The sequence below is a fragment of the Mercenaria mercenaria genome, chromosome 6 (genome assembly GCF_021730395.1).
Source record: "Mercenaria mercenaria strain notata chromosome 6, MADL_Memer_1, whole genome shotgun sequence".
Classification (NCBI taxonomy): domain Eukaryota; kingdom Metazoa; phylum Mollusca; class Bivalvia; order Venerida; family Veneridae; genus Mercenaria; species Mercenaria mercenaria.
Window position 1 is genome coordinate 88,407,225 of NC_069366.1, and position 27,892 is coordinate 88,435,116.

General features: G+C 33.9%; 1 protein-coding gene across 1 annotated transcript; it reads left to right on the top strand.

Moving 5' to 3' along the window:
• Positions 1-29: 29 nt before the first annotated feature.
• Positions 30-27,892, top strand: LOC123548288 (ileal sodium/bile acid cotransporter-like). Its single transcript, XM_045335432.2, has 3 exons — positions 30-749; positions 18,876-19,047; positions 20,941-27,892. Exons 1-3 carry the CDS (start codon positions 132-134, stop codon positions 21,636-21,638), a joined length of 1,488 nt encoding a protein of 495 aa, XP_045191367.2. The 5' UTR covers positions 30-131; the 3' UTR covers positions 21,639-27,892.

Genomic DNA, 27,892 nt, shown 5'->3' on the forward strand with positions numbered 1-27,892 from the left:
GAGTTCGGTAAAATATGCAAGTTATTCCCCTTGAATTTGACAGCCGGAAGTGGATTTTTTTGCAGATCTTGTTTACGATTTTAGAGAAAAAACTTATTCTTAATTCACAACAGTTTTGTAATTGTTCAGATATGGCTTGCCCAGTGAAACTTCTAGTACTTTTCATTTTGAATTGTTTACTGTCACTTTATGGAACTGTTTGTGCGAACAAAACGAATCCGTATTATATTGAAGTTGAGTCACACCAAGATTTCCCTTTGCACGTGAAAGAAAACGAGGAGAAATCATTATCCTTCACGTTCAGGAATTATCAAGGAACCGTGTTCAAAATTTTGCCTGTTCTTTCAAATCCAGAATTAGCAGAGGTGCATATGAACATGACAGAAAATTTAAATCCAAAAGAGACCGCAAATTTTACAGCCAAGGTCAAAGGTACTTTTCTAGGAAAGACATTTTTAAGAATGTTTGTGAATACTTCACAGGTTAAGGAACCTGAAAAATATGATGAAGGTTATTCACAAGAACCGGATACTTATGAATGGTATGAGTTGCCAGAAAAGTACGAAATAACAGTGAGCCGTTTGGAAAGTGCTCTAAGTCATTCTTTCACAGGAATGGTGATTATTCTTGTGTGCCTTGCAAATGTTGCTATGGGTTGTAAGACTGAGCTTTCAGTGGTAAAAGAAGTACTCAGGAGACCAGTAGGACCATTGACTGGCATGTTTTCTCAGTTTATACTGATGCCGTTGGTATGTGTATATCTTTAGTTTTGACTCTGTTTTAATATTTCTGCATTTGTGGTTGTTACTTTAGTAATTAAAACTTAAGGATGATTCAAGTAAATATTCCTCATTACTGTACATATTCACTGTCATATTCGTTTATGCTAGTAATTTACCATTCTCATCAGTCAGAGATTCATCATGCTGTTATTTATTTCTTTAACTAGTATATTTGATGGGCATGCACACTTGTTACCACCATGAGTGGTTTCTTCACTGCGAAAAAAGAGTTAATATACGGGAGTGTACGGGATCCCGTATATTACCCGTATACGGGAAGAAATACGGGAAAACTAAAATACGGGCGTGTACGGGGCTTGTATATTTAAAAGTCCGTATACTAATAAAATACGGATTTCCGTATACTATGAAATACGGAATTCTTAGTATACGATACCCCGTATATTATTGAAATACGGGAAATTCTAAAAAGGGTTATTCTGATCGTATACAACACCGTATATTCCCGTATATGTCTGGTGTACGGGAATATATAAATCCGTATATTACGAAAATACGGGACGTATATTTCCCGTATATGTTTCATATACAACCCCGTATATTTCCCGTATATTCTGGATATACGGGATATGTATAGTTTGTATATTTCGAAAATACAGGATTAAATTTCCCGTATTTTCTTCGTATACAACTCCGTATATTTCCCGTATATCCGGAAATACGGGATTTAAATAATTTGTATATTTCGAAAATACGGGACGTATATGTCCCGTATATGCTTGGTATACAACTCCGTATTATTCCCGTATATGCCAGAAATACGGGATTTAAATAATTTGTATCTTTTGAAAAAAAGGGACTTATATTTCCCCCGTATATTCTTTGTATACAACTCCGTATATTTCCCGTATATTCTGGATATACGGGATATGTATAGTTTGTATATTTCGAAAATACAGGGATTAAATTTCCCGTATATTCTTCGTATACAATGCCGTATATTTTCTGTATATGCCGGAAATACGGGATTTAAATAATTTGTATATTTCGAAAATACGGGACGTATATGTCCCGTATATGCTTGGTATACAACTCCGTATATGTCCCGTATATGCCGGAAATACGGGATTTAAATAATTTATATATTTAAAAGATACGAATCAATATGTGTAGTGAAAATTATATTCTCCGGCCATTTCAAAGGTCAAACGTTTTGCATGTTTTCGAACTTGTACTTTGCCGTATGAAAATCAACGACATTGATTAATTCATCCTTCCTTCCATGTTTCGAACTTTCTACAATGTACAATATATATTCCTTCGTGTTTTTATAATTTCTACATTCAGTGTATACAGACAAAGAATCCAGTCCCGATATTCACTAAATTTTTCATTCTTAATCTTTATTAGACTGAAAACGTTTGTCACGGGGTACCGAAGGTAAACTGCGTTAATTATAAAGCTTTATTTAAACGGGTCGTACAAATTCCTCCGTGGTGTGCTGGTGAAAAATGTTAAGGGCTTTATATTGCCTAGGCAATCCGGTTCGATTCCCAACTCATAAATATCTTTTGCTTTGTAAACATTCTTTTAATAAAAAAGTGTGCAAAGAATAGCATTGTTCTAATGTTCATAATATGACCAATTTTCATTTTTAAAGAAAGATCAAATTAGCTAAAATCTGGTGTCAAGGCCCTTTAATATTGATAGAAGAAGATGGATTTCTTGTAGTAAACTCATTCAAATGGAAAATCAAGGCAGGGAATAATTCATTTTTGTTCTTGTGCGTCCAAAATTGAAAAATAAACATTCGCGGACCATCGCAAATAAAAAATCAAAGACCTCAAATAATTCATCCTTTCTTCTTGTATCTTGCATGTATTTCTTCTTCTTCTTTTTCAATACAAGCAATTAGGATTGATTAAGCTATCAATTTCTTTCCTCGTCGATACTAATGAAAAATCATTATGAATGATAAGCCATGCAATCAATATATGTAGTGATTATATTATCCGGCAATTTCAAAGGCCAAACGTTTTGCATGTTTTTGAATGAATGAATGAATGAATGAATGAATAGATGTATAGCACTAATATCTCACGAACTGATAAAAACATTCGCGGGCTAAAATCAAGTAAAAAAATCTAAGACATGAGTAGTTTCCATCATTTCTTCTTGCGCGTTTCCGAATTACATTCAATCTAAATATCCGATTGAGAAAAAAATTCATTCATCCTTATTTATTTGTAGTGATAAACACATTCTTGATCATCGCCGTTGTAAAAATTTAAATGCATGCATCAATTACTCTTTCTGCTGCACATTTCCAACGCTCATGTATACAATGCAAATAATTACTAGTATAGAAAAAAATAATCAACTAATCCATCCCTGTTTTATTCAGTAATAATAAAAGACCTTACGTAGAATATAACACCAAAGACGTGTGTTGATACTTTACTTATGAAATTGATTCCTCCGTGCAATATTTTATCACGAGCTGGCACCTGGGTAGCCCCACCGACCTTCCGTAAGCCAGCTTGATGGCTTCCTCACATGGAGAATTCAACACCCCGAATGAGGCTCAGACCCATATCGGTGAGGGGCAAGTTGTTTGAAGTCAGCGATCTAAACCACTCGGCCACTGAAGCCCCATTCAGCTAGGTCGGACCCTTAAACCAACGTGTAGATAACATGGCATTTTGATTATTAAGAAAGCACATAATTAACCATAGTCATTCAGTTTAGTTCAATTCAGAGAGCTATAAAATGTATTTTATACTTCCTTGTTTAATTTTAGCTGTTACTTATAAACTATTAAGTGAAATATGTGTTCGTATTGTAAAAATAATTCCGCGGATGCTTCTATGTATACTACGGTTGCATAGCGGGGACATAGGAAACATTTTATTTATCACGTGCGCACGTGTTAGCTACCACGTGCGAACGTGTTAGCTAACACAAGCGAACGTGATAGCTAACAAGTGCGAACATGTCCCCTCTATGCTACCGTAGTATACACTGTTCCAAGTTATTTCTCGTGGTTGTAGTTTCCGTTGGTAGTGACCTGGCACTCATGAATATTTCGTATATTTCCGTAAATTGATTTTCAGTGTTCGATCACAAATAGCAATATAAATATTACATATATAACTCTTAATTGATATACTGTTGCATGTGCAGGTAACTGAGTGGACAAGCGGTGTGGCTGCTAATATCAGGGTCGTGGGTTCGAATCCTACCTCTGACCATACCTTTTCCCCCAAATTTTATATGCAAACTTACCAATACCACTTATTTGATCAAACGTATCGTGATATTTATGGTCTATTTACTAAAGGTTATCATACTTACTCGTTGTAACAAAGTAGAATAATTTGTTTAAAGTATTTTAGATAAAAAGGCATGTTACCCGTCATAAGCGTACTAGAATATAAATACTACAAGAGAAAACACTATTTTTTTTAAAAAAACATGATACATAAATTTATGTAAAAATAAAACAGGTATCGTTAACATTATATTATATTTTTAAAAATGATACCCGTGGTAACGTGCCGGGAAATCAAACCCACCGTGACATTGGTCAGCTGTAAAATATGGTTATTTTCAGGATACAAATATTAGGTAAATTAACGAAAACGCCCGAAAATATTTGCAAAGATTAATGAGTGCCAGGTCAATACTTACGGACATATTAAGAAAATAAATACAATCGTCTAACATAGACTTCATCAAAATGCTATATAAGTTTGCACTCATTCATCGATCTCTTCGTAAATAAATTGTACATATAGGTTCTGCGGCACAGTTTTACTGCAACATTAATTGATACTAATTGTATGCATATTAATTAATTTTATGAGATAATCGGCATGGCCTAATTTAACCCTCTGCCGTTTTAATGGAATCGGCCAATCAGCGCGCATTCATCTAGCCCGAGCGATAACATCTGTCCGAAGTGAACCAGCACGCACTAATCTGTATATTGCAAAAATGTCTTGTCATTAGCGTTATTCTGCAGAGGAAGACGAAGGCTCGGGTAAGTATTTATTTGATTTAATTTTTGATTAACTGAATTAGACAGGTTTTTTTTTTCTCAATATGAATTCTTTTTATAACAAGGCAGATCATGAAATACTTAAATTCATGACGTTGTTTATTTCATAATCATATTTGTTGACTTCCTGATGAAGACTTAATAAATAGTCGAAAGGTTGTATGAAAATGGAGTTAGCCTTGTAATTCTCCTGTTCTCTGATGTTGTTTTTTTATTCAATCGGGAATACGAGTTGCTGCGATTTAAAGGAACAATTATGTAGATGAAATAATACACTTCAAACGAAATACTCTTTTATTTGCTAGCGTCAGTAAAAATTGTCTATTTACTAAATTATTAAATTATATAATTATAATATGAAAAAGGAAATTCAGAATAGCCGTTAAGTAGTTTCATTCATTCGTGAAATCTTTCATTCATTCAGTCATTCAAGCACAATTAATTCAACAATTATTTCATTCATTCTTTCATTCATTAGTAGACAAAAATTCCAGTCACCAAAAGCTAATGTTGCAATTGTTTGAAATAAAAGAAAATATCGTGCAAAAATATTTCATGAATACCATTGTGGTTAAACGAGAAAAAAAGTTGAAAAGAAAAAAATATATTTCGCAGAAGCAAAGTAGCCACGGCTAACTTCTTTACGAATTAGGCGGCACGTACATTCATTCATTCGATCGAAACTGGAATCTCATGAAAGCATTCATGAAGTTAGTATTAACGATCTTTTATCTTTAGAAAATGGGTAATCTAACTGACAAAATAATGCTTTTCTAGACTAAAATGTAAGCGGTTTGTGATGCGTATTAAATTTTTTCATAGTATCATATCAAAAAAGGTTGGTTGTAATAAAATTTCAGAATTTTTGAAAGTTTTTTTTATCTTTCAATATGGAAAAAAATACACACCTACTCTATATCTTTGTTTGCCTAGGGTTTATATATTTTGAAACAACTGTAAGAACATTAAAAATCTCCGCCGGAAGGTCGATTTGTGCATGTAAACGTGTTTTTACTCTAACCAGACCTGTTCACGTGCACAGATAGACCTGCGCGCGTGCATATTCAATCATTCTGAAAACAAAAAAGTCATTTGTTAGAAAAAAATCGAGTATGTCTGTAATTTCGATCTTAAAACATATCATGAAATATTTAGAAATCGTTAGATATTATACATCTAACACTTAAGTTTACTTTCTTGTAAATATATGAAACATGATATTAAACATATGAGCCGCGCCATGAGAAAACCAACATAGCGGCTTTGCGACCTGCATTTATCCGAATGCGCAGGCTGGTCAGGATCCATGTTGTTCGCTAACAGTTTCTCTAATTGCAATAAGGTTAGACTGGCATCAGTCGTTAGAGTCATTAAATGTAAAGCACTTGGCCATAAAATCAGTCCTCTCTGATACCACTTTCTCAAAAAATTTACAATATTTCTTGCCTCTGTCTCTAACGTGTTGAGATGAGCCTAGAGAGAAAATGTTTTTTTCTGAGAAAATATCAGTGTCAGTTTGAAGAAATTAATATTATTACAGATTATTTGATCTCAACAGACTTTGTAAGTCTACAATAAGGTTTGAAGGCGAACAACAAAGATCCTGGATGCGCGGGCTGGTCTGGATCCAGGCTGGCCGCAAACGCACTATGTTGGTTTTCCCATGGCCCCGCTCATATTATTATCTATATGTACACAATATAAGTAATTGCGTAGCTAAGTCTTTTATTTCAAATGTACACCACCTACCGATTTTCAACGGACTATTAGGAAATTTTCATAATTTACATATGTATTTCCGAAAGATTGGTATATTTTCAGTTTTCTGTTATTACCTATTTTACAGCCATGACCACAAACGTCTTTTTTTTAGCGGAGCGCAAAATGACGTACTTTAAAAGTTTTCTAAGCAGCGTTTTTATATACAACAAAAATACAGCAAAAAATCTTTTATTTTCTAGCTTGTGTTAAAATTTTCTCTCCAATGATATAAAATTTGTCAAGTGAAATAACTGTAAAAATCATAAAAACTAAATTCCCGAGAAAAAAGACGATACAAAGACAGAATAAGGTGATGCATAAATACAACGTAAAAACCATAAAAATACCTATAAGTGTATTAACATATTTTATGACCCACCTTGAAACAACACTAGTCGGGTAATGCTTATCCCTAGGCAATGTTGTAATACACAATGAAATTTATAGTGTGATTAAATATTTGGCACAGTTAGATTATTTTATGTTAATTGTAACTGTGTGCAATCTTGGAGGGAAAAAAAGATAACGCAATTTTCAAACTAAAAATTAAAAGAATACCAAATACAGGCATTAAAGGCAAAGTTCGACATTTTTTTAAATCTCTGGAAATTAATGCTATATTTCTTAATTTCTGATAGACTATATGTTAGAGAAAATGAGAATTAATTGTTTTAACTACTTTTTATGATGAAAATTGAAAAGCGTTTGTAAATTTAACGCGCATTTTAACATCAAACCCCTCTCAGCGTTAATGGTAACGACAGCGGAAAACTTCTTTATTGCCGCGGCAGTCCGGGTTCGATTCCTGACGCTGTCATCTTTTATTTTCTCTTGATATGGTATTTTTAAATAGTTGAGAAACAAAAATTCCTATTCGGTTGTTCGTAATATAGACCAAACTTCAATTTGAAAGATAGCCTTTATGATCTGATAGTATCGAATACTAGTATTCGGTAACACTTATACGAAATAATGTAAATTATATTGATTGATATCTTTTAATATTTCATTTAGGTTAATCTATAAGATTGGATACATGTGTCTAACAATTTATACTTGTTTTCTATTTCATACTTGAATACAGGACTGCTGAATAAAAACATTTTAACATGAAGAGATAAGACGTTTTTGGTGAATCATTTTACTTGTCTAAAATAAATCTTAGTGAGAATATTATACTGAGCGCAAGACTGGAAATTCTTGAAAACTCTACAGATCATTTAATAAAAAAAAAATAGTGGCAAATATATCGTACAGAATTTGCTAATTTACCATGTTTTTAAGAAATGTTTGAAATAAAATGAATCGCGTAATGGCGGACAGGTTATAGAACACTAATATAGCATAATAACGACGAACAGGTTATGTGACTCTATTTTTTGCTACAATAAATGGCTGTTTGTGTTTAAGCTAGCTTTCGTTTAAATAGTGGATGTATTTTTTACATTTTAGTAGAAATAGAATGGGAAAGTGTTATTTAGATCACATCGCTGCACTTAATATGCTTTTGTAGAATCTCTCTTGAAAATATCTTCCCTACTATTGTCGTGACTTTGTCAGTTTGAAGACAATTCTTCAAAATGAGGTGGCTGCGTGTGTCGGCACTATGAACACCATGCATTATATATAAAATATAATGTTGGGGATAGATTTTAACGTAATATAACTATTAAACGCAAATGAAACACTTTAAATAAGTTGACTGTATATCCAGTTTTCTTTGCGCGAAATGAGCACATAAATGATGTCATCCCTGCCCACACGTCATTTCATTTTTCATATTTTTCACATCATTTATAACGTTAAAATATACCATTCTCTATATCTGTTAACTACAAGAGTCCATTTATATAACCTTTAATGCGTGCAATTCTATTTCAGGTTGACACAAGAGATTTTTCAATTAACTCCAACTGACGACGATTTGTTTTCAAGATAGAGAATACGCTTATGTGAGAAGTTTTGGTCAGTAGATGCTGACAGACAGCCCGGAGACCATCGTACTCAGTGACATTCGTACCTCAACAGACAAAAGCTTACATTTATTGAGATCATGAAACTGAAGATTTCCATGGGGTGCATCATTTGTAACCTGCTTACATATTGAATTCCAACACAGAATGCATCATGCATCTTTTCAAAGCGCTAAATTTGAATACATCTTCAGACATTAGAAAGGATGTACTGCTCTTTTAGCAGACGGCAAATCGAAAAGCCTATAGTGGGAATCAACATTCACTGGAATAACGAAACAATTATAATCAGTAATAAAGAAGTGTTTCTATACTGATTTGTTGCGTTAACGGTGTTTTTTTTTTTCAATTAGAAACGAACATCTAAAAATGCATAATGTTATTGATTGCTATAAGATTCTTTCACTGGTTGTAGGTGCAGATGGGAATTTCCGGCTTCGAGGGTAACTGTTTAGCCGAGAGCCGGATATTCCCATCTGCACCTATAACCAGTGACAGAATCTTTTTCTTGCATACCGACATGAAGAAATAATAATAATAATAATAAAATCAATCGAATGGCTTCTTTATAGAACTATTTCTTATAGCAGCGTAATTAAACAAAGCGCGGGAAAGCAACGTCCGTAAACAGGAAAGATGTCATGACGTTTCATAGACAAATAACAATGTTTAGTTCCGATTTTGTTTTATCAGTTGCAGCGTAACGTTATGAATTTTTGATAAAATAACGTCCTTTGAATCGAGAAATGTATTATCAGGGACCAAGAGGAACTGTCAAGGTATTGGATTTTTATTTCGTTTTTGAAAGAAAATATAACTACATGAATCATCTCCATATAATTATGTAGTTCGTAATACGTCATTTAAAGCACGAGAGTCATCTTACACCCCGGATGGATTTTTCCAGCACCGGTAAAAATACCGGGAATCCCGGTCTGGTATGCAAGAATTACATTTTCTGCTTATTTCATTTGGACAAAAAATAAAAATAACGCATAATCGTACGAGAAAAAAACAACTGTTTTTTTGTTTGTTTTTTTTTTTAAAAAAGTATTTATGTTATATATAATGTTAATTTAATCTGACTTGTCTCCATTGATGATAATGTTTTTCTCATACCCTGTCTTTGTCTTGATTTTTCCTAACATACCGTATTCTGCTAAAGATTTGTTTAACCTTCATTCTATGTCATCTTTCAGTGTGTGCCCCATATACCAGATTAGTTCTAATAAAATAAAAATACGGGATAGTGCATATACGGGAAAAATCTGGCCAACGTATATTTCAACAATACTGTTCCGTGTATTTCCCGTATACGAAAAAACAAATTCAGTCTGTATGTGACACAAATACGGGATCTGCATCCTACGTATATCTTGCATATACGGGAAAAACCCTGGCCCGTATATCAACAAAATACAGTTCCGTATATCCCTTTATATCAGATGCAAATAAATTCCGTATATGCCACATGTACGGGATCCGTATATTACGTATACCTTGCATATACGGGACAAGTCCGTAGCCCGTATAACAAAAAATACAGTTCCGTATATGCCCCGTATATGTCAAAAGTACGGGATCCGTATACTTAGTATATCATGCGTATACGGAAAAAATCCGATGCCCGTATATTAGAAAATACAGGTCCGTAATATGTCCCGTATATTAGATGCAGTTGCAGTCCGTATATGTCAAAAATACGGGCTCCGTATACTACGTATATCCGGAATATACAGGCTCGTATACGTGTTCCGTATATTCTAAAATACGACAAGTATACGGGATAAATTTCAAAGACCCTTCGAATACATGGAAATAAAATCTATGTTAAAGCAGAACACTAATAAACACCATTTCTAATTGATTTTTTTTGAAAACTCGTATATTTAATATATACGGGAAATATACATGTATGTATATTCGGCGTATACGGGATCCCGTATATGCATGACAAATATACGGACTTCCCGTATACTAGATGTTCCGAATACGGGATTGTATACTAGGTCCGTATATTTATAATATACACCCCGTATACTCCCGTATTTTCGAAATATACGGGACCGTACACTCCCGTATATTGACCCTTTTTTCGCAGTGCTTCCAGTCAATATATTCCTATATTCGACTTGCTGAAATGAAAATTCAAACCAGGGCCTCCGCTGTCGATCGCCAATGTCGCCATTTGCGATAATTTTAAGAATTTGGCGCTAAATTTTGCGAACTGGCGAAAATAAGTGGCGCATAGCTTTTTTTCCTCGGCATTTGTTTTTTCCGTAGTGATATAAGCGGCCCAATAATTGGTTCCCGATACACATGTTTACCTAGACGCTGGTAGTGAATAAGATCGATAACCAGTCTAGGCAGTGTTGACAATTCGACTATTGAGGTTGGTTGACACTTTGAGAAGATGATTGCGTAATAATGTGTAAATTGATGATTAACCAGTAATCAAAACATCTGCCAGCTTGTATGTTTGACCTCTGCCGAGAATTCACCAAAATTAACGCCGATTACGGTGTACTTTATGTGTTGCGATTTTTTACAAAAAAAAAAAAGATCGACATGTTTGTGGCATGCAGTTGTATGACTGACGAATTTTAAATAAGTATGAAAGATACATTTAATTTGTTAGTTTTTGCAAGATAATTTTGTAATTCCTAAGTTTTCATAAAAGATTTTAACGATGGATCCGAAAACAAAAACACATCGACCTCAATTTGTATCCTGGACCTGGTTAATTTCTTTGAAATGTTCAGAAGCTAGAAGATATCACTTGCTACCATGGCTTCTTAAAAATCATTAGACAAGACTTTAGTGTTCAACTCGACCTTTTAGAATAGAAAAAATCCGAATTTTCCTTTCCGAAAATAAATGAGTCCTGAAAAATTGGTAATTCTGACCAAAGAGCTATAAAAATAAAAATTACTTCTACAATAAACTAATGCACCTTCAAAACTTGTTATTATTCCTAATGAAATTATTTACAATATTTTATTTCTCTATGCACACTATGACAGCCAACTAAGAGAAATAAAAGTGGCTCAGAACTTTGGCTCAAAAATAGCTCTAAAGTGGCTCCAACTTTTTCAAATTGGCGAAAAGGTTGGCGACAAGTATGAAAAACCCAGAGGAGGCCCTGCAAACGGCATATAAGCAAAAGATGAAACCAGGGTTTTTTTTACCAGGAGGGGACGGGGCCCAGGCGTGACTTTGGGGGGTAAATAGCTTGGTATTTGGACACAAAAAACCCTGATGTAAAGTCAATTTTTGGGGAAAACTGCATGATTTTAAAGAAATTTTCTGAGGGGAAGGGGCCTATTAATTGCTCCTATTATGAATTCATGAAGGAAAAAAAAACAGAATAAAACTGCGATCAAATTCAATTATGACTGCAGGGGTCACGCTGTCGATCGCCACTTGAGCCATTTGCGACAAAAATCTAAATGTGGCTCCGAAATTTTCTGAGTGGCGAAAATGGCCCGAAGCTACGTCTGTCTACAAAACTATGATTATTGCCAGTTTTAGGAACCAAAAGGTGTGAAAAGTCGATAATCTGTGTAGACAAACAACATCTGTTATTGAAAGGGAGGAAGCCAATTTGCAAAATTTTTATTTGACCAGGCAGTTAATTGGCAATAATTAGATTATTGAATAACAAACTGGATAATTATTATCATCATTTTGTGCGCTTGATACCTTTTTATGAGCAATCGGCTGTTAGACAATCTGTAGCAAATTTTCTTTAATCATGTTAGTTGCCGAGGGTTAGTTTGGGCAAAAACAAATAAAAATGCTTTAGATAAGCAGAAATTGTAAGTATTGAATAGATATGATGACAGAAAAGCGATAAAACATAGGTATTTTATCAAAAATTTAATTCTAACTTACGTTTTCCGTATTTGTCACCCGTTTTCGCGACCTTCATTTTCGGAAATTTCTGTCATTTCTGACGAGATTTTTTAGTGCAGTCTTAAATAAAAACCCAATAAAGAGTCTACATTTAAGAAAAATATGAAAACTGTTGCAAAAGGAGCTCATATTTTAAAGTATTTTTCGAGAATAAAGCATGCGAAGGCATCGAACCCCACCCACTAATAGGCAGTGTGCAAAATAAAACACTGCTTAAGGTAACTTGGCATGAACAACCAAGATGGAGTCACGAAATTAGGGTTGGTCACATTATTTACCCCTATAGACAATATGCTGCTATAGAGGTCTAAAGATGCATTTTAATCATTTAACACACACATAAACAATTGTAAAAATGCATTTAATTTATAAAATTATAAAATCAAATGTTCTGAAACTCACCATGAAAACTAGTCAATTTTTGTGCGCATTTTGCGGTAAAGTTATTTATCCAAACTGAAAATAATTTATATCATCATATGTTTGAATATGTCCTTCAGATGCTCCACCTATGAACAAAAGAACTTATCCTCTGAGTTTTATGCTATTTGCTCTGGAATTTCATCAATAAATTATAAATTTCAATATTTTGTTGCAAATAATTCAGTAACAAGGGGCCATGCAATTCCAAAAATATGTTTATTGTAAAACTCACCCGGTCCTATGAATGGAAAATGTACCTAAACATAGCTGATTTTGGGTATATTACATTATGTTTTATGACCCTTTCATGTTCAAATGAAGAAATCCTTACCTAAACTGTCTCTGTATTTTTTTGGGAGGCAACAGAAAATCAAGAAAATGTACTTTATCAATTATATTAAAACATACATTAATTTAGTATGGCCTAAGATCCACGCTTTCCATGAGATTTCCATGCAAGTCAGTAAAGTTTTGACATTGAGGGTTATTCAAACAGTAGCAAACACATTTGAACTAGGACATAGATTGAAAAGATTGAAAACGTTTTACAAAATTTAAATACAAACAATGTAGAATTACTAAGAAATGAACACTTCACTCAAAACCCTTAATATGTGAGGATGTAAAGTCTCAGAAATAAGGACAAAGTAAACTTACATGTACTTTGAATTTTTTTAACGACCCTCATACTGCAGGCAGGTTTCAACTTTTTAGGGTGTAAAATATAGAAATTTATAATTTACTGATGAAATTCCAGAGCGAATAGCATAAAACCCAGAGGATAAGTTCTTTTGTTCATAGGTGGAGCACCTGAAGGACACATTCAAAGATATGAGGATATAAATTATTTTCAGTTTGGATACATAACTTTTCCACAAAAAGCGCACAAAAATTGACTAGATTTCATGGTGAGTTTCAGAATATTTGATTATATATTTTAATAAATTAAATGCATTTTTACAAGTGTTTATGTGTGTGTTTAATGATTAAACTGCATCTTTAGACCCCTGTAGCAGCATATCGTCCTATAAGAGTAAATAATGTGACCAACCCTAATTTCGTGACGCCATCTTGGTTTTCCCTGTCAAGTTACCTTAAACAAAATTTCTTCTTTTTTGACATCTTTATTTTAAATGTCATGTTCTGAATTTTTTTTTATTAAATGGCAGATGTTTATAAAAAGAATAATTTTAGAAGTTAACAAAAAATGATTTTCTAAATAGCTTTTTAAATGGTTACTAAGAAATATGTAATAACTACATTAATTTCTTGAGTGGTATGCACACCCTATAAACGACTGTATTTCCCCTCTTCCTCTTGCCAGTGATCAAAACAATAAACAGACACACAAAAGGTAAGAATCGTCTTCAAATTCATTATTTGGCTTTACACTGTATGTGTATTTAAGTTAAACGATAAGTCTAACATAGATATGTGTATATGGTGATACAATAGATGAAACTGACAGGTAATGTTTAAAAAATGTTGACTGATCACACTCATTGCATGAAAATTCACTCGACCAAGTCACGAAACTGATGAATATCACGCCAAATTGATTTGTAATCCAATTATCCATGATGTTTTCTCTAATAGGTATGCATACTTCATAAATATAAGTAAATAAAATGTTTCGTTTTTGAATGAAATTAATTTTTATCTAGTCGGTAAAAAAAAACATTTACTGTATGCCGACTTGCCAATTCTGATATTTGATCTGAATGCGTATTTGCGAGTGATACTGTATTCCATCTTGCGAGTACAATAGGCGATTTATGTCCTTAAAAGACGTAAATGAAATAAAAAATATGCATACAAAATTGTTTCTTTTGATCAGTCGTCATGTTTATAATGTCGAACCCCCCATGCGATGCTTGTACTAATCCATTTGGGGTGGGGTGGAGTGTCTGTGACTTGCTACCCTACTTAATTAAATAATTAATTGAATGCTTCAGCATCCTTTACATGCAAGTGTTCAGTGTTGGTTTTACACACATATACTATCATAAAACACGAATTAGAAACTGAATGTATACACAGGGTCCCTACTATGTCTTGCAAGAAATTAACTGTCGATTCCCTATGGAAATCACACGAAGAAATGTTACCTTACGATTTCAAAACATCGATGAGATGAGACAGGAGAGGACTATAGGTTGACCCCGTCTGTCTGTCCGTCTGCAGCAAAATGATCCTCTGATTTAATAAAAAAAACTGTTTCACCCGCAAGTATCCTGCAAATGGACGTATAAATAGAAAATGATAACGAAAACATTATCGGAAAAGTCGATTAAGTCCTTATTAGTAATTCAGAGTTTACTTCATGGTAAATCAGTCAACAAGATTCAAAAGTAGTACAAAATAGTTGAATGGCCTAATGGTTTAACTACCCTATTCCCCCTTCCTCAATAACAAAATAAACATGTTATCGTTACAAATACAGCCGTCGTGTTTACTACCTGTCAAGATTTACCGCTATTTCTCATGTTAATAGGAATAATTTACATTTGATAGTGATAACGCACACATGCCGGGAATCTGTCCTTGCGGATTTGGTCGTTTTTATTGCTAGGCCTTGCTCAATCCACTTCCGTGGTTTTAAAAATGCCGTGAGTTGTACCTCGTCTTTGTTTCAGTATGAACGGCGAATTCCAACATTTATATCGAAAGCTGTATGTTATTTGGTAAGTATAAATGTATTGGAAATGATTATTAAATCACAGCGGGTAGTCGTGGGTAGGCATTAGAAATATTGCCATATTTAGGCCGATAGAGAGTTAACAGGATTTTCCTTTGATTTTATCTGCTGACCTAGTTTTTGACCCACTTGACTCAGATTTAAAGTCACCTACAGATTATCAAGATTAATATTAAGTTTCATTACTACATGCTCACAGATGTGGCCTCTAGAGTGTTTACTTGCTTTTCCTTTGATTTGACTTGGTGACCAAGTTTTTGACCCATCTGACCCAGATTTGAACTCGACCTAAATATCACCAAAACACATTTTGAAAAAAAGTTTCATTAATAAATGGTCATAAATGTGGCCTCTAAAGTGTTAACTAGGTTTTCCTTTGATTTGACCTGGTGACCTAGTTTCTGAACCCAGATGACCCAATGTCGAACTGGTCCAAGATTTTATTGAGGGTAATATTCAGACCAAGTTACATTAAGAATGGACCAGACTGCGATCTCTAGACTGTTAACAACCTTTTCCTTTGATTGACCTGGTGACCTAGTTTTTAAGCCCAGATGACCCAATATCGAACTCGTCCAAGATGCTATTGAGGGTAACATTATGACCAAGTTTCATTAAGATTGGACCGAAAGTGTGACTTCTCAGTGTAAACAGTCAAATTGTTGACAACAGACGACAACGACGAACACAGGGTGATCACAAAAGCTCACCTTGAGCACTTCTTGCTCAGGTGAGGTAATAAACCTTCATTTTTTTCCTGGCTCTTCTGCTTGTAAAATGGGGACTTATTTCATTCACAGAATGTATTTTCAGTAAAATAAGACAAGTTTCATGTTAAAGTTCATGTGTTTATGGCAAATACAAAGACAAAACTAAAATAGAGCTGTTTACTATGCGACGCTGTCAAGAAAGCGACCCACAAAGGATTAGTGGATTCAATCTGGCGCCGTTTCACTCCAAATCACCCCATTTACTGTTAATATTTTCACCCCTTATTAATTGCAGTTGCGATTATATATTGGTTTCAATGGTTTGAAATTCTAGAAAATATAATCTTGTATGCGACACATCGTCGCATTAAGGTCTCATGATGGTGAACATTTGTGCCAAGTTATTTCAAAATCTCTTAATGCATAAAGAAGTTATGGCACTGACACGAAAAACAGACCATATTTCACCTTTAAGTGTCTCTTTAAAAAGAAAAAGGAAAATAAAAAGATGGACATTAACTACATATGGCCGATGTTTGTATGTAAACTTTGAGAGAGGTAGGTGCAATAGCATTGAAGTAATTGCACGACCAAATATATGAGGACACATATACAAACAGACCGAACAGACAGACCGCATGGTGACTGCTTTATACCACCCTCCTTCAAACATTGTTTGCGGGTTCTAAATATGAAGAAATACTACAGGAGCATAGGAAACGCCGATATTTTATAAAGAAGTCACTCACAAACAGGCATACAGTCGTTTTACCAAACTCGCAAGCACTTGTACAGTAATTAAGCAAGCGTGCATACAGTCAGGAAATAACACCGAATCTTCTTTCATTTACGGTTATAAACAAATTGGAGAATTTATCAATGATTTTATTTTATTTTACCAAACTAGTATTGTTTCTTTATCAATGAAACAGTAGAATTTACATGTAGGTCATTCTTCAAGCAAGAAAATAAGTACTTCTGACGCTGACAATGTACAATTTCTGGACAAAACCAGTGATCAATCGAGTTTTTTGCTATACATCTACCTGTCATCAGACTAACACATTATATACAGAAACAAATCATGTTTAGCTTCCAATAAAATGTAAATATACATACCTTCAAAGCAAATCAGTCACTTTAAATGCTGTTTTTTAACTTTTAGCTGTCAGATTATTGTTTTGATCACTCGCAAGAGGAAGAGGGGAATACAGTCGTTTATAGGGTGTGGTATGAGTACTTTGGTACATATAATCAGGGTCACTCAAAATGACTCATTTTTGAAAGACCCTGATATAATGTAGTCCTACAAGAACGTCAGTGCTACATGCACTTCACCGTTATTGGCCTCATAATTTTATAATCAGGGTCACTCAAAATGACTCATTTTTGAAAGACCCTGATATAATGTAGTCCTACAAGAACGTCAGTGCTACATGCGCTTCACCGTTATTGGCCTCATAATTTTATCTTCGGAAAAAGCAGTGGCTCAGAGAAAAAAAATCCCAGTGTAACCCCTGATGACTTCTCCAGTCCAATATTTAGTTATTTACCCAGAGAAATAGGAATATTCCACAAAATTTTAAGTATGCTGTGAAAATGAACACAATTCATGCTTTTCAAATGATTGTTCTGAAACATCTTTGGTTGATTGAACCTGCAATGTCATCGAAATAAAAATATTGATGAAATGTCCGATGAGTTAAATTACATGTAGGATACCTGGTAGATCTTATTTAGAGACTGGTAACAGTGTCATTATGATGGAAAATGACAGATTGTTTGATATTATGCCATTTTCCAGCAGAGTTTCAGTTATGTATTGTTGTTATATTGATTGAAAAAATAATTTACTCAGTGTTTCTGGATTCCTTAACAAGTACGTAGCAATTTATTTAAATCCCAAATAACTGAAAACTTTCTAATGTGAATCATGGACGGAAACGAAAGACTTCAGACTGCATTTTCTTCTGTCAGAAAATTGTCATGAAAAGCATAAATTTACAACCTCAGCTATATTAAGTATATGGAGAGCTATCCTACTTGCCCCCGGCATTCACATTAGCATCCTTGTCTGCTTCCACACCATGGTTAAAGGTTTGACGCATTTTCATTTTATCTCTGTTACTATTTGATGGATGTGCTTTAAAGTTAAAATAATTATTCCTTCCTCAGCATCAGCCACATCATATGGTACAAGGGTCATAACTCTTGCACCAATTTTTTACTTAGAATTTCGAGAAAGTTTTGATGCACTTTCACTCTATGTTCATTATTACTCTATGGATGTTATTCAAACATAAAATAGTTGTTTCACATCATTGCTTACACCATGTGACACAAGTTCCATAGCTCTGGCACCAATTTTTCATGAATTATGCCCCCTTTTCACTTAGAATTTTATGTTAAATTTGATCATTTTTCACTCTATGTCTTCCATTACCAAATTTATACATTTGACTGGGACTTACAAGTACATTATTCTTGTACTCGCACTTCCAAGATCAGCAAGTAGGAGCTCTATATTATTGTGAAGTTACTTTAAAAACTTCTATTATCTTATTCATTACTCAATTTACTGTGATATTTCAGATTGCTCTTGGTGTTATATACATGCTTCAGTTTGATCCAGCAAATGCTTTGGGTTTCTTCGCTATGGCTTGCTCTCCCGGTGGTTCCGCTAGCAATGCATATTCATATCTTTTAGCTGGTGATGTCTCGCTCAGTGTGACCATGACACTCTGCAGTGTTCTTCTTTCTCTTGGTAATTATAATTGTTTTATCATAATTATGTTAACAGTAAATAGTTGAAATACTAGAGTGACATAAATTCAGTCTATTCACATTTGAAGAAGATCAATTTACAAGATACATTTTTGTACCCCCCGACAACAAAGTTGTAAGGGGGGGTATACTGGTTTCAGGTTGTCTGTCTGTCTGTCTGTCCGTCTGTCTGTCTGTCTGTCCGTCTGTCCGTAGACGCAATCTTGTGCGCACCATCTCTCCTTATCCCCTTGACACAATTTAATGAAACTTCACACAAGTGATCAGTACCAACAGTAGTTGTGCATGGGGCATTTTAGGTTCTTTTAGAAAAAAAATTTGCAGAGTTATGGAACTTTGTTTTTTTGTTACTATACTATATACATAGACACAGTCTTGTGCGCACCATCTCTCCTCATCCCCTTGACACAATTTAATGAAACTTCACACAAGTGATCAGTACCAACAGTAGTTGTGCATGGGGCATGTTAGGTTCTTTTAGAAAAAAAATTTGCAGAGTTATGGGACTTTGTTTTTTTGTTACTATACTATATACATTGACACAATCTTGTGCGCACCATCTCTCCTCATCCCCTTGACAAAATTTAATGAAACTTCACACAAGTGATCAGTAACAACAGTAGTTGTGCATGGGGCATGTTAGATTATTTCAGAAAAAAAATTTGCAGAGTTATGGGACTTTGTTTTTTTTGTTACTATACTATATACATAGACACAATCTTGTGCGCACCATCTCTCCTCATCCCCTTGACACAATTTAATGAAACTTCACACAAGTGATCAGTAACAACAGTAGTTGTGCATGGGGCATGTTAGGTTCTTTCAGCGACAAAAATTGCAGAGTTATGAGACTTTGTTTCTTGTTAACATACTATGTACATACAGTCTGCATATGCAATCTTGTGCGTGCCTAATCTACCAAACCCTTGCACACAATTTAATGAAACTTCACACAAGTGATCAGTACCAACCCTAGTTGTGCATGGTGCATGTTACATTCTTTTAGATAAATATTCTGCATAGTTATGGGACTTTGTTTTTTGTTACTATACTGTATACATACAGTCTATATACATACAGTCCACATAATTATGCAATCTTGTGTGCGTCAAATTGCAATGTACTGTGTCAGTGCATGCGGGGGGTACATTCATCACCTTTAGTGATAGCTCTAGTTTTCAGTGGTTTTGAACCGCAGCATGGGTAAAAACTGACTGAAAAAGAATACAATATGAGATTAAAAGAAATTTTGTTTTACATGTAAAAGCAAACTATCTTTCACATGTTAACACAAGATTTTACATGGCTATGCTGCTCTTGACAAAATTGCATCTTGTATTCTTTCATTGAAAGATATTTTTATCTTACTCTGATTTAATAAATATGTCCTTTTTACAATTACTTTCACCGACTAGAAGGTTGTATCAATTTACCTGATGGGTCAGATTCTTTGATCAAGATAGCATTTGTATGAGCTGATACATAAATCATATATTAAAGGTTTCTGTTATTTCTGTTGCAAAATTACATTTTAAGGTAGTCAGTCTGATTTTCAGACATATCTTGGGTTTTGTTTCAAACTGCAAGAGTGAATATTTATATTGATTTAAAATATTGTATTCCTGCCTTATTTAATTACCGTATAGATAGTATGAACATTATAAAGAGACAAGATTGAGAATGAAAGAGTATTTTGTGTTATAGAGTAGAACTTGTCAAAACTTAAAAGTAGCACAAATCAATTTTTTTTGCTGAAACCAGTGGAAGTATAATGAAATAAACAATACTATGGAAGCCACAGAAAATTTATACAGATATTGATTTTGAGTTATAGATATTAAAGTTTCATATTCTGTTTTCCTTATTTCCACAGGAATGATTCCGCTTTGGTTGTTCACTGTTGGAACAAAGGTGCTGTATCAGACAGAAGTCCAGATTCCGTACACAAACATCCTTACCTCCCTTGTGGGCCTTATTGTTCCTGTTGCTATTGGTATGGTCATACAGTGGAAGAAACCAAACTGGGCTAAATACATTGTCATGGGTATCAAACCGCTGATGGTTATTTTCTTCATACTCGTCTTCACTGTCGGCGTTTATTCAAATCTGTACATCTTCACATTGATGCGTAACAAGCCAGAGATTTTATTGGCAGGGGCGCTCGTTCCTTACATTGGCTTTGTGTTTGGAGGTGTGATGGCTATGATAACAAGGCAGAGCTGGAAGCGGGTCCGCACCATTGCAATTGAGACCGGGATACAGAACACAGGTATCGCCATTGTGTTGTTGAAGGTGTCTCTACCTCCACCTGATAATGATATAAGTATCGTTGCTCCGATAGCGGCAGCCATATTTACGCCAGTCCCGATGCTGATAGCTATAATTTGGTATGAGATTTACAAACGATGTTACAAGAAGAACAAGGACGAGATGTACCTAGATGACCATGAAGGAGAAAGTGATGCAGAGGTTGGAAAACAGGGTATAGAAGGAACTTACCACCCGAATGGAGATGGAGAAGACAAGAAGTATATAGAAATGAAAATGAACAATAACAGCAATGAAGTTTGAAAATGGATTTGGCAAGCCAGCTTTTCCCATGTCTCAAGTTCAAACTTGGACCTTTATATTGATGGTCTTGTACTGTATCAAGGTGAACTTGAAAAGGACAAAATTCCTGCTTGTTGGTATTACAGATTCACATAAAAATTAAAATATAAACAATTCTTTCTTTGTACAGTTTTGTTTTATGTTGAGTGCTTTTCTATTAACTCTAGTATTATTTGATCTATTTTTTAAGTTTAATAAAAAAAAAATACTGAAGAAGGTGTCTTTTGATATCAGCATTACTTTTACTCTCGATAGAAGCTATTTTGTATTGATGTATCAGTGGATAGAAATGGATAACTATAGAGTTACATTTAGCAAGAAAAGGAGAGACCGAAGTTTTAATTTAATGGCTGTAAAATCATGACAGGGTTGTAAGAATTTTGTTGCAATATTTTTTGTTTTGGTCTCAGAATGAATAAACTTGAGGGATCACACTTAATGTGAGACTGCCACATTTTAAATACAGTCAAACCTGTGCTAAAGACCACTCGTGAACAGAGACCTCCGAACTGTAGAGACCTCTAACTTCATTTATATTTTTTTTTGTTTAAAATTCACAGTTGACCACCTGTTGAATGGACCACTTTGACTCTGCCAAGCATGATCTTTAATGCATAGGTTTGACGGCAGTTCAGAATTGTGTTTGAAGTGTCCACCACTTTATATGAGTTCAACAGTTGTTTTTTATCCTGTATACCAAATTTTTATGTTATGTATCATAATCAAAAGTTGTAAAAAAAATTCTCATTTATTTACATTTTATTACATAAACAACTAAAACTTGGCTTAGTATTTGTATTGACCTGTCATAAAACCTAATTTACTATGAAAATTGTCCAGATCTGTTAAGTAAATCAGTCCAGAAACTTCTGTTTTATCTTCAAAACAGCTGAATGATTTTAATTTTATTTTGTAACTGAATTATTCATTTCTTTTATACCTGTTGAAAACAGCTAATTGTTTTGATTTTTATTTTGTAACTGAATTATATAATACCTTTATACATGTTGAAAGCAACTTAAGTTGCTTACTTCAAGATATGTTTGTGACATCATTTTTTATTCCTTTTCTGGACTACATGTTCAGTGATAAAGGTTGGGATTTATTCATAGAAGTGTTGGTTAAGTGTCGAATGCATCATTCCGCAAATAGAAATATGATATAAAATAGAAGTGAATTAGTGGTATTTTAGATATATGTGTAAAGTTTACTGACTTGGTATTATTTGATAGATCATGTACTTTACTTTCTATTTTGTTACTAATGAAATATTGATGTTCATCTTGAGGCATGTATTTTTAAGGTATCAAACAATAAGTTTTACATCAATATAAAGTATAGTAGACGCAACTTGACCGCGATGGTTGACCTTAGGCTGATTATTCATATCGGTTATTTCATTATAGAAATCAAGGGTGCTTAGAGTAGCCGTGTATATTTATATGGAATTAGTTTGTATACAGTGCAGTTTCAAAGTATATATACTTACATTTGATCAATTAAAACTTTCCAATACACTAATTTATATTTACACAAAATTATATTTCCTTTTTCTCGTGCAGCTCGTGTTTTACGTACACTCCTTTTCAATAATAGGTTGTGCCTCATTATGTATTATAATGCAAAGGTCAACCATCGGGGTCAAGTTGCGTCTACTATATTTGCTAATATGATACACATTAGGAGAAATACTGATACCACTTTAAGTAAAGCTGGGATGAAAAAAAAACACCTCACAAATAAATGTTACTGAGGCAGTCCAGTTTGTTTTAGAGGGGTATGTCTCCGAGTCTACATCAGGATTTCAAATTTAAAATGGAAAGCAATTGTTATTATATATATGTATATCAAAAATGATAAACCAATATTAGGTTGAATAGATATTTTAAATGTTCATGATATAAAGTATATTTTTTTATCAAATTCCAATAGCATGACATAACACTTCTGAGATTTTTCTGCATATTTTATTGACTAGAAGAGTCATTGTAGATACACAGTTGCCAAAACACATGGAGTCACTTTAAAATTTATTTCTATCAAGATTTCAACATAAATCTAGAAGCATTGATATAGTTCAAGCGTTTTGAGGAAACATGTGAAAATACTGTGAAGTCATTTGATTTTGCGGTTTTGGTCGAAACAACTATTTCATGGGGATATGAATGTGTGTATTTCACTTACTAATATAAAATAAATAGGACTTTTATTTGTTGGTTGGGATGAAATAAACCATGAAATCCACTAAAATAAGTCCCCCATGATGATTTCACAATACAGTACTTAGACAATTCTGATGTGGTTTGGAAGTACTGTACTTCACTGCCAGTCGTACACAGAATGTTGAATTTTAATCAGATACCCATATATTATATCTAGTGCTTTTGTATATATAGACGAAGTGAGTGCTCTTGTTTCTGTTCGTCTGACGTTTTTACTGATGGTGTTGTGTACATGACATTTTGATTTTAATTTGTTATAGATTTTATATTTTACCTCGTTTTTTGTGTACGAAAAAACTTTTATGTTTCCCTGTTTTATCAAAAAATAAATAGCAGTGATTTAGCTGGGCTGGTTAGGAATTTAACAGTTTCAATGATGTTTTTGTTTGAATTGTTTAAAGTTTTGTCTGAGTATATACATTAGGAATTTAACCTGGTACATGTATATAACTGGCTGTTATTTTATCTTTCATGTAGTTAAGGTAGTTCTGCACGTTTGAAAAACCAGAAGTGATGGCGTAACATTATTTATCTGGAAAACGTAGAATAAAGCCTGGATTCGGCCTACGGGAATGAAAATCAATTTATGAATTAATTGAAACCTGTGAGTAAATTTATTACAATGGCACTGTTGCTATATTTCTAAAGTCAAAAAATGATAGTAAAACATACGGGACGTTAAAAATTCAAAATAATGTGTTAAAATTAGCGTGAAATGTCCGGTTCACTTTAATCATGGTCAGATATCTCAAAAATAAGCACACGGACCTATACATTTTATTTCATCACATTATAGTCCATATGTTTATTAACAACCATGGGAAGCTTCATCAAAATCTACATTGTAGAAAAAATTCTATTCGCGAAAATGTTATGAAAGTTATGGTTTTCCCATAGACTTCCATTATGAAATATTGCATGAGGTCCAAATTTTTCAAAGCAGTCTAGCAAAAAATCAAGCACACGACCCTATCTTTTTTATTTGCTGAATTTTCTAGGTATATTCTGAAGTTTTGAAAAATCTAGAGTTTAATCAACTTCTACATTGTAGAAAAATTTTCGATCCAAACGTGCAGAACTACCTTAATGCAGTGTAGCAAACTTTCTGTTACAAGAAAATGGTTGTCATTTTAGTTATTAGCTCACCTGTCACAAAGTGACAAGGTGAGCTTTTGTGATCGCGAAGCGTCCGTCGTCCGTCCTGCGTGCGTGCGTGCGTAAACTTTTGCTTGTGACCAATCTAGAGGTCACATTTTTCACGAGATCTTTATGAAAGTTGGTCAGAAAAACCTTGTGACATCTCTAGAGGCCATATTTTTCATGAGATCTTCATGAAAATTTGTCAGAATGTTCATCTTGATGATATCTAGGTCAAGTTCGAAACTGGATTACATGGGGTCAAAAACTAGGTCAGTAGGTCTAAAAATAGAAAAACCTTGTATCCTCTCTAGAGGCCATATTTCTCAATGGATCTTCATGAAAATTGGTCAGAATGTTCACCTTGATGATATCTAGGTCTAGTTCGAAACTGGGTCACGTGCGGTCAAAAACTAGGTCAGTAGATCTAATAATAGAAAAACCTTGTGACCTCTCTAGAGGCAATATTTTTCATAAGATCTTCATGAAAATTGGTCAGAATGTTCAACTTGATGATATCTAGGTCGAGTTCGAAACTTGGTCACGTGGGGTCAAAAACTAGGTAATTAGGTCTAAAAATAGAAAAACCTTGTGACCTCTCTAGAGGCCATATTTCTCAATGGATCTTCATGAAAATTGGTCAGAATGTTCACCTTGATGATATCTAGGTCAAGTTCGAAACTGGGTCACGTGGGTTCAAAAACTAGGTCAGTAGATCTAAAAATAGAAAAACCTTGTGACCTCTCTAGGGGCCATATTTTTCATAAGATCTTCATGAAAATTGGTCAGAATGTTCACCTTGATGATATCTAGGTCAAGTTCGAAACTGGGTCACGTGGGGTCAAAAACTAGGTCAGTAGGTCTAAAAATAGAAAAACCTTGTGACCTCTCTAGAGGCCATATTTCTCAATGGATCTTCATGAAAATTGGTCAGAATGTTCACCTTGATGATATCTAGGTCAAGTTTGAAACTGGGTCACGTGCGGTCAAAAACTAGGTCAGTAGGTCTGAAAATAGAAAAACTTTTTGACCTCTCTAGAGGCCATATTTTTCATAGGATCTTTATGAAAATTGGTCAGAATGTTCACCTTGATGATATCTAGGTCAGATCTGAAACTTGGTCACGTGCGGTCAATAACTAGGTCAGTAGATCTAAAAATAGAAAAACCTTGTGACCTCTCTAGAGGCCATATTTTTCACGAGATCTTCATGAAAATTAGTGAGAATGTTCACCTTGCTGATATCTAGGTCAAGTTTAAAAGTGGGTCACGTGCCTTCAAAAACTAGGTCATTAGGTAGAATAGAAAAACCTTGTTACCTCTCTAGAGGTCATATTTTTCAATGGATCTTCATGAAAATTGGTCAGAATTTTTTATCTTGATGATATCTAGGTCACATATGCTCAATACTAGGTCACTTTGTCAAATAATAGAAATAACGACGTCATACTCAGTTCAACACTGGGTCATGTGAGGATAGGTGAGCGATTCAGGACCATCATGGTCCTCTTGTATTTCACATTGCATGGTGTGATTTTACAATGCAGATTTTCAACAAATGTTAAGGTTATCTACCCTACTTATTCTGTGTTGCTATGAAGAGTTACATAAACATTTTAAACCTTTACTGTAAAACCCTGTGTCATCTTTCAATAATGGTAATAACTGTAACTATTTGTGACATAGTGAAGCAAGCATTCCAGTTTGAAATACAGTTAAACTTTATATAGTGGCAATCTGCATTAAGCAATTACTTGGCTTAAGCAGCACACCAGCTGACTTCTTTTATTTCAGCTAGACTTAAGCAGCCGCTTTTTGTTTCTGTCTTGGCCTACAGGTTTGACTTATGTCCATTTTGAATATTTTAACCCTTATCATGCTGGACACAATTGGTTCTGCCTTTGTGACCAGTGTAGATCTTGATCAGCCTGCACATCTGTGCAGTCTGATCATGATCTGCACTGTTCGCCATTCAGTCAGTATCTTTTTGGTAAGCACCCCTTTAAACAGTCAATGGTACTGTCCAAATTGAAAGATGGACAGGTCCATTTTAGAAATTTAGCAGGGTAAGGGTTAATTCAATAGCATTAGTCACTATTTTAGTTAAACAGCAAGTTTAACAGCATCTTCTCAGAAATGTCTTCATAAATTCCATTCTCTTTGTAGTATTCTTGCATGGGTATCTTTGACTTTTGCCCTAACATTTTTTACTCATACTGCCTTTCAATATACTGATATGAAAAGGACCAGAAGAATTGATTTTGCAGTGTGTAGATGATAAAATATTTTACTAAATGAAAGTTCTGTTGAAAAGTTGCTGTAGTAATACTGACCAAAAATTGTTTTGTTAATGTTGCTAAGAAAATGCAGTATACCTAAAGTCTTTAATTGCATGTGTTTTAGATATGCATTTAGTTGGAAACTGAATGAAAACAAGTCTTCAAATTTCTTTCTAGTCATAATGTATTTCAAGTGGTAGACATATATAGAGAAAAAAATATATAGACCTTTGTTAAGAATATGATATGTGAAGTATGTGCTTAGAAAATTGTATTTTCTGTGAAGAAACTGTTACGCTTGAATCAGCCTTCCAAGGACAAGGTATGTCAGTAAAAATAGTAGAAATGCTACTTGCATGTGCTGAATTAACCTAGTTCGCTTTTAATCTACAAAATGTTGTTACTGTATGAAAAGTTATATCTCTATTATACATTGTTACACACTATTCAAAGGTTTAATTATTAGAACTTTGTTAAGCAGATACGATTTGAAACAGACCATGTTTTATTGTCTGAGAGTTATATTTTTGTTGTAGTTTATATACATAGTAATTGGAATTATAAAAAAAAGAAAAGTA

Bases quoted from the DNA above. Each gene is read 5' to 3' on its own strand.
- LOC123548288 (XM_045335432.2), top strand. From the start codon at position 132: ATGGCTTGCCCAGTGAAACTTCTAGTACTTTTCATTTTGAATTGTTTA. The intron at 750-18,875 runs GTATGTGTATAT...GTGATATTTCAG, and splicing joins AGTTTATACTGATGCCGTTG to ATTGCTCTTGGTGTTATATA. The intron at 19,048-20,940 runs GTAATTATAATT...TTATTTCCACAG, and splicing joins CAGTGTTCTTCTTTCTCTTG to GAATGATTCCGCTTTGGTTG.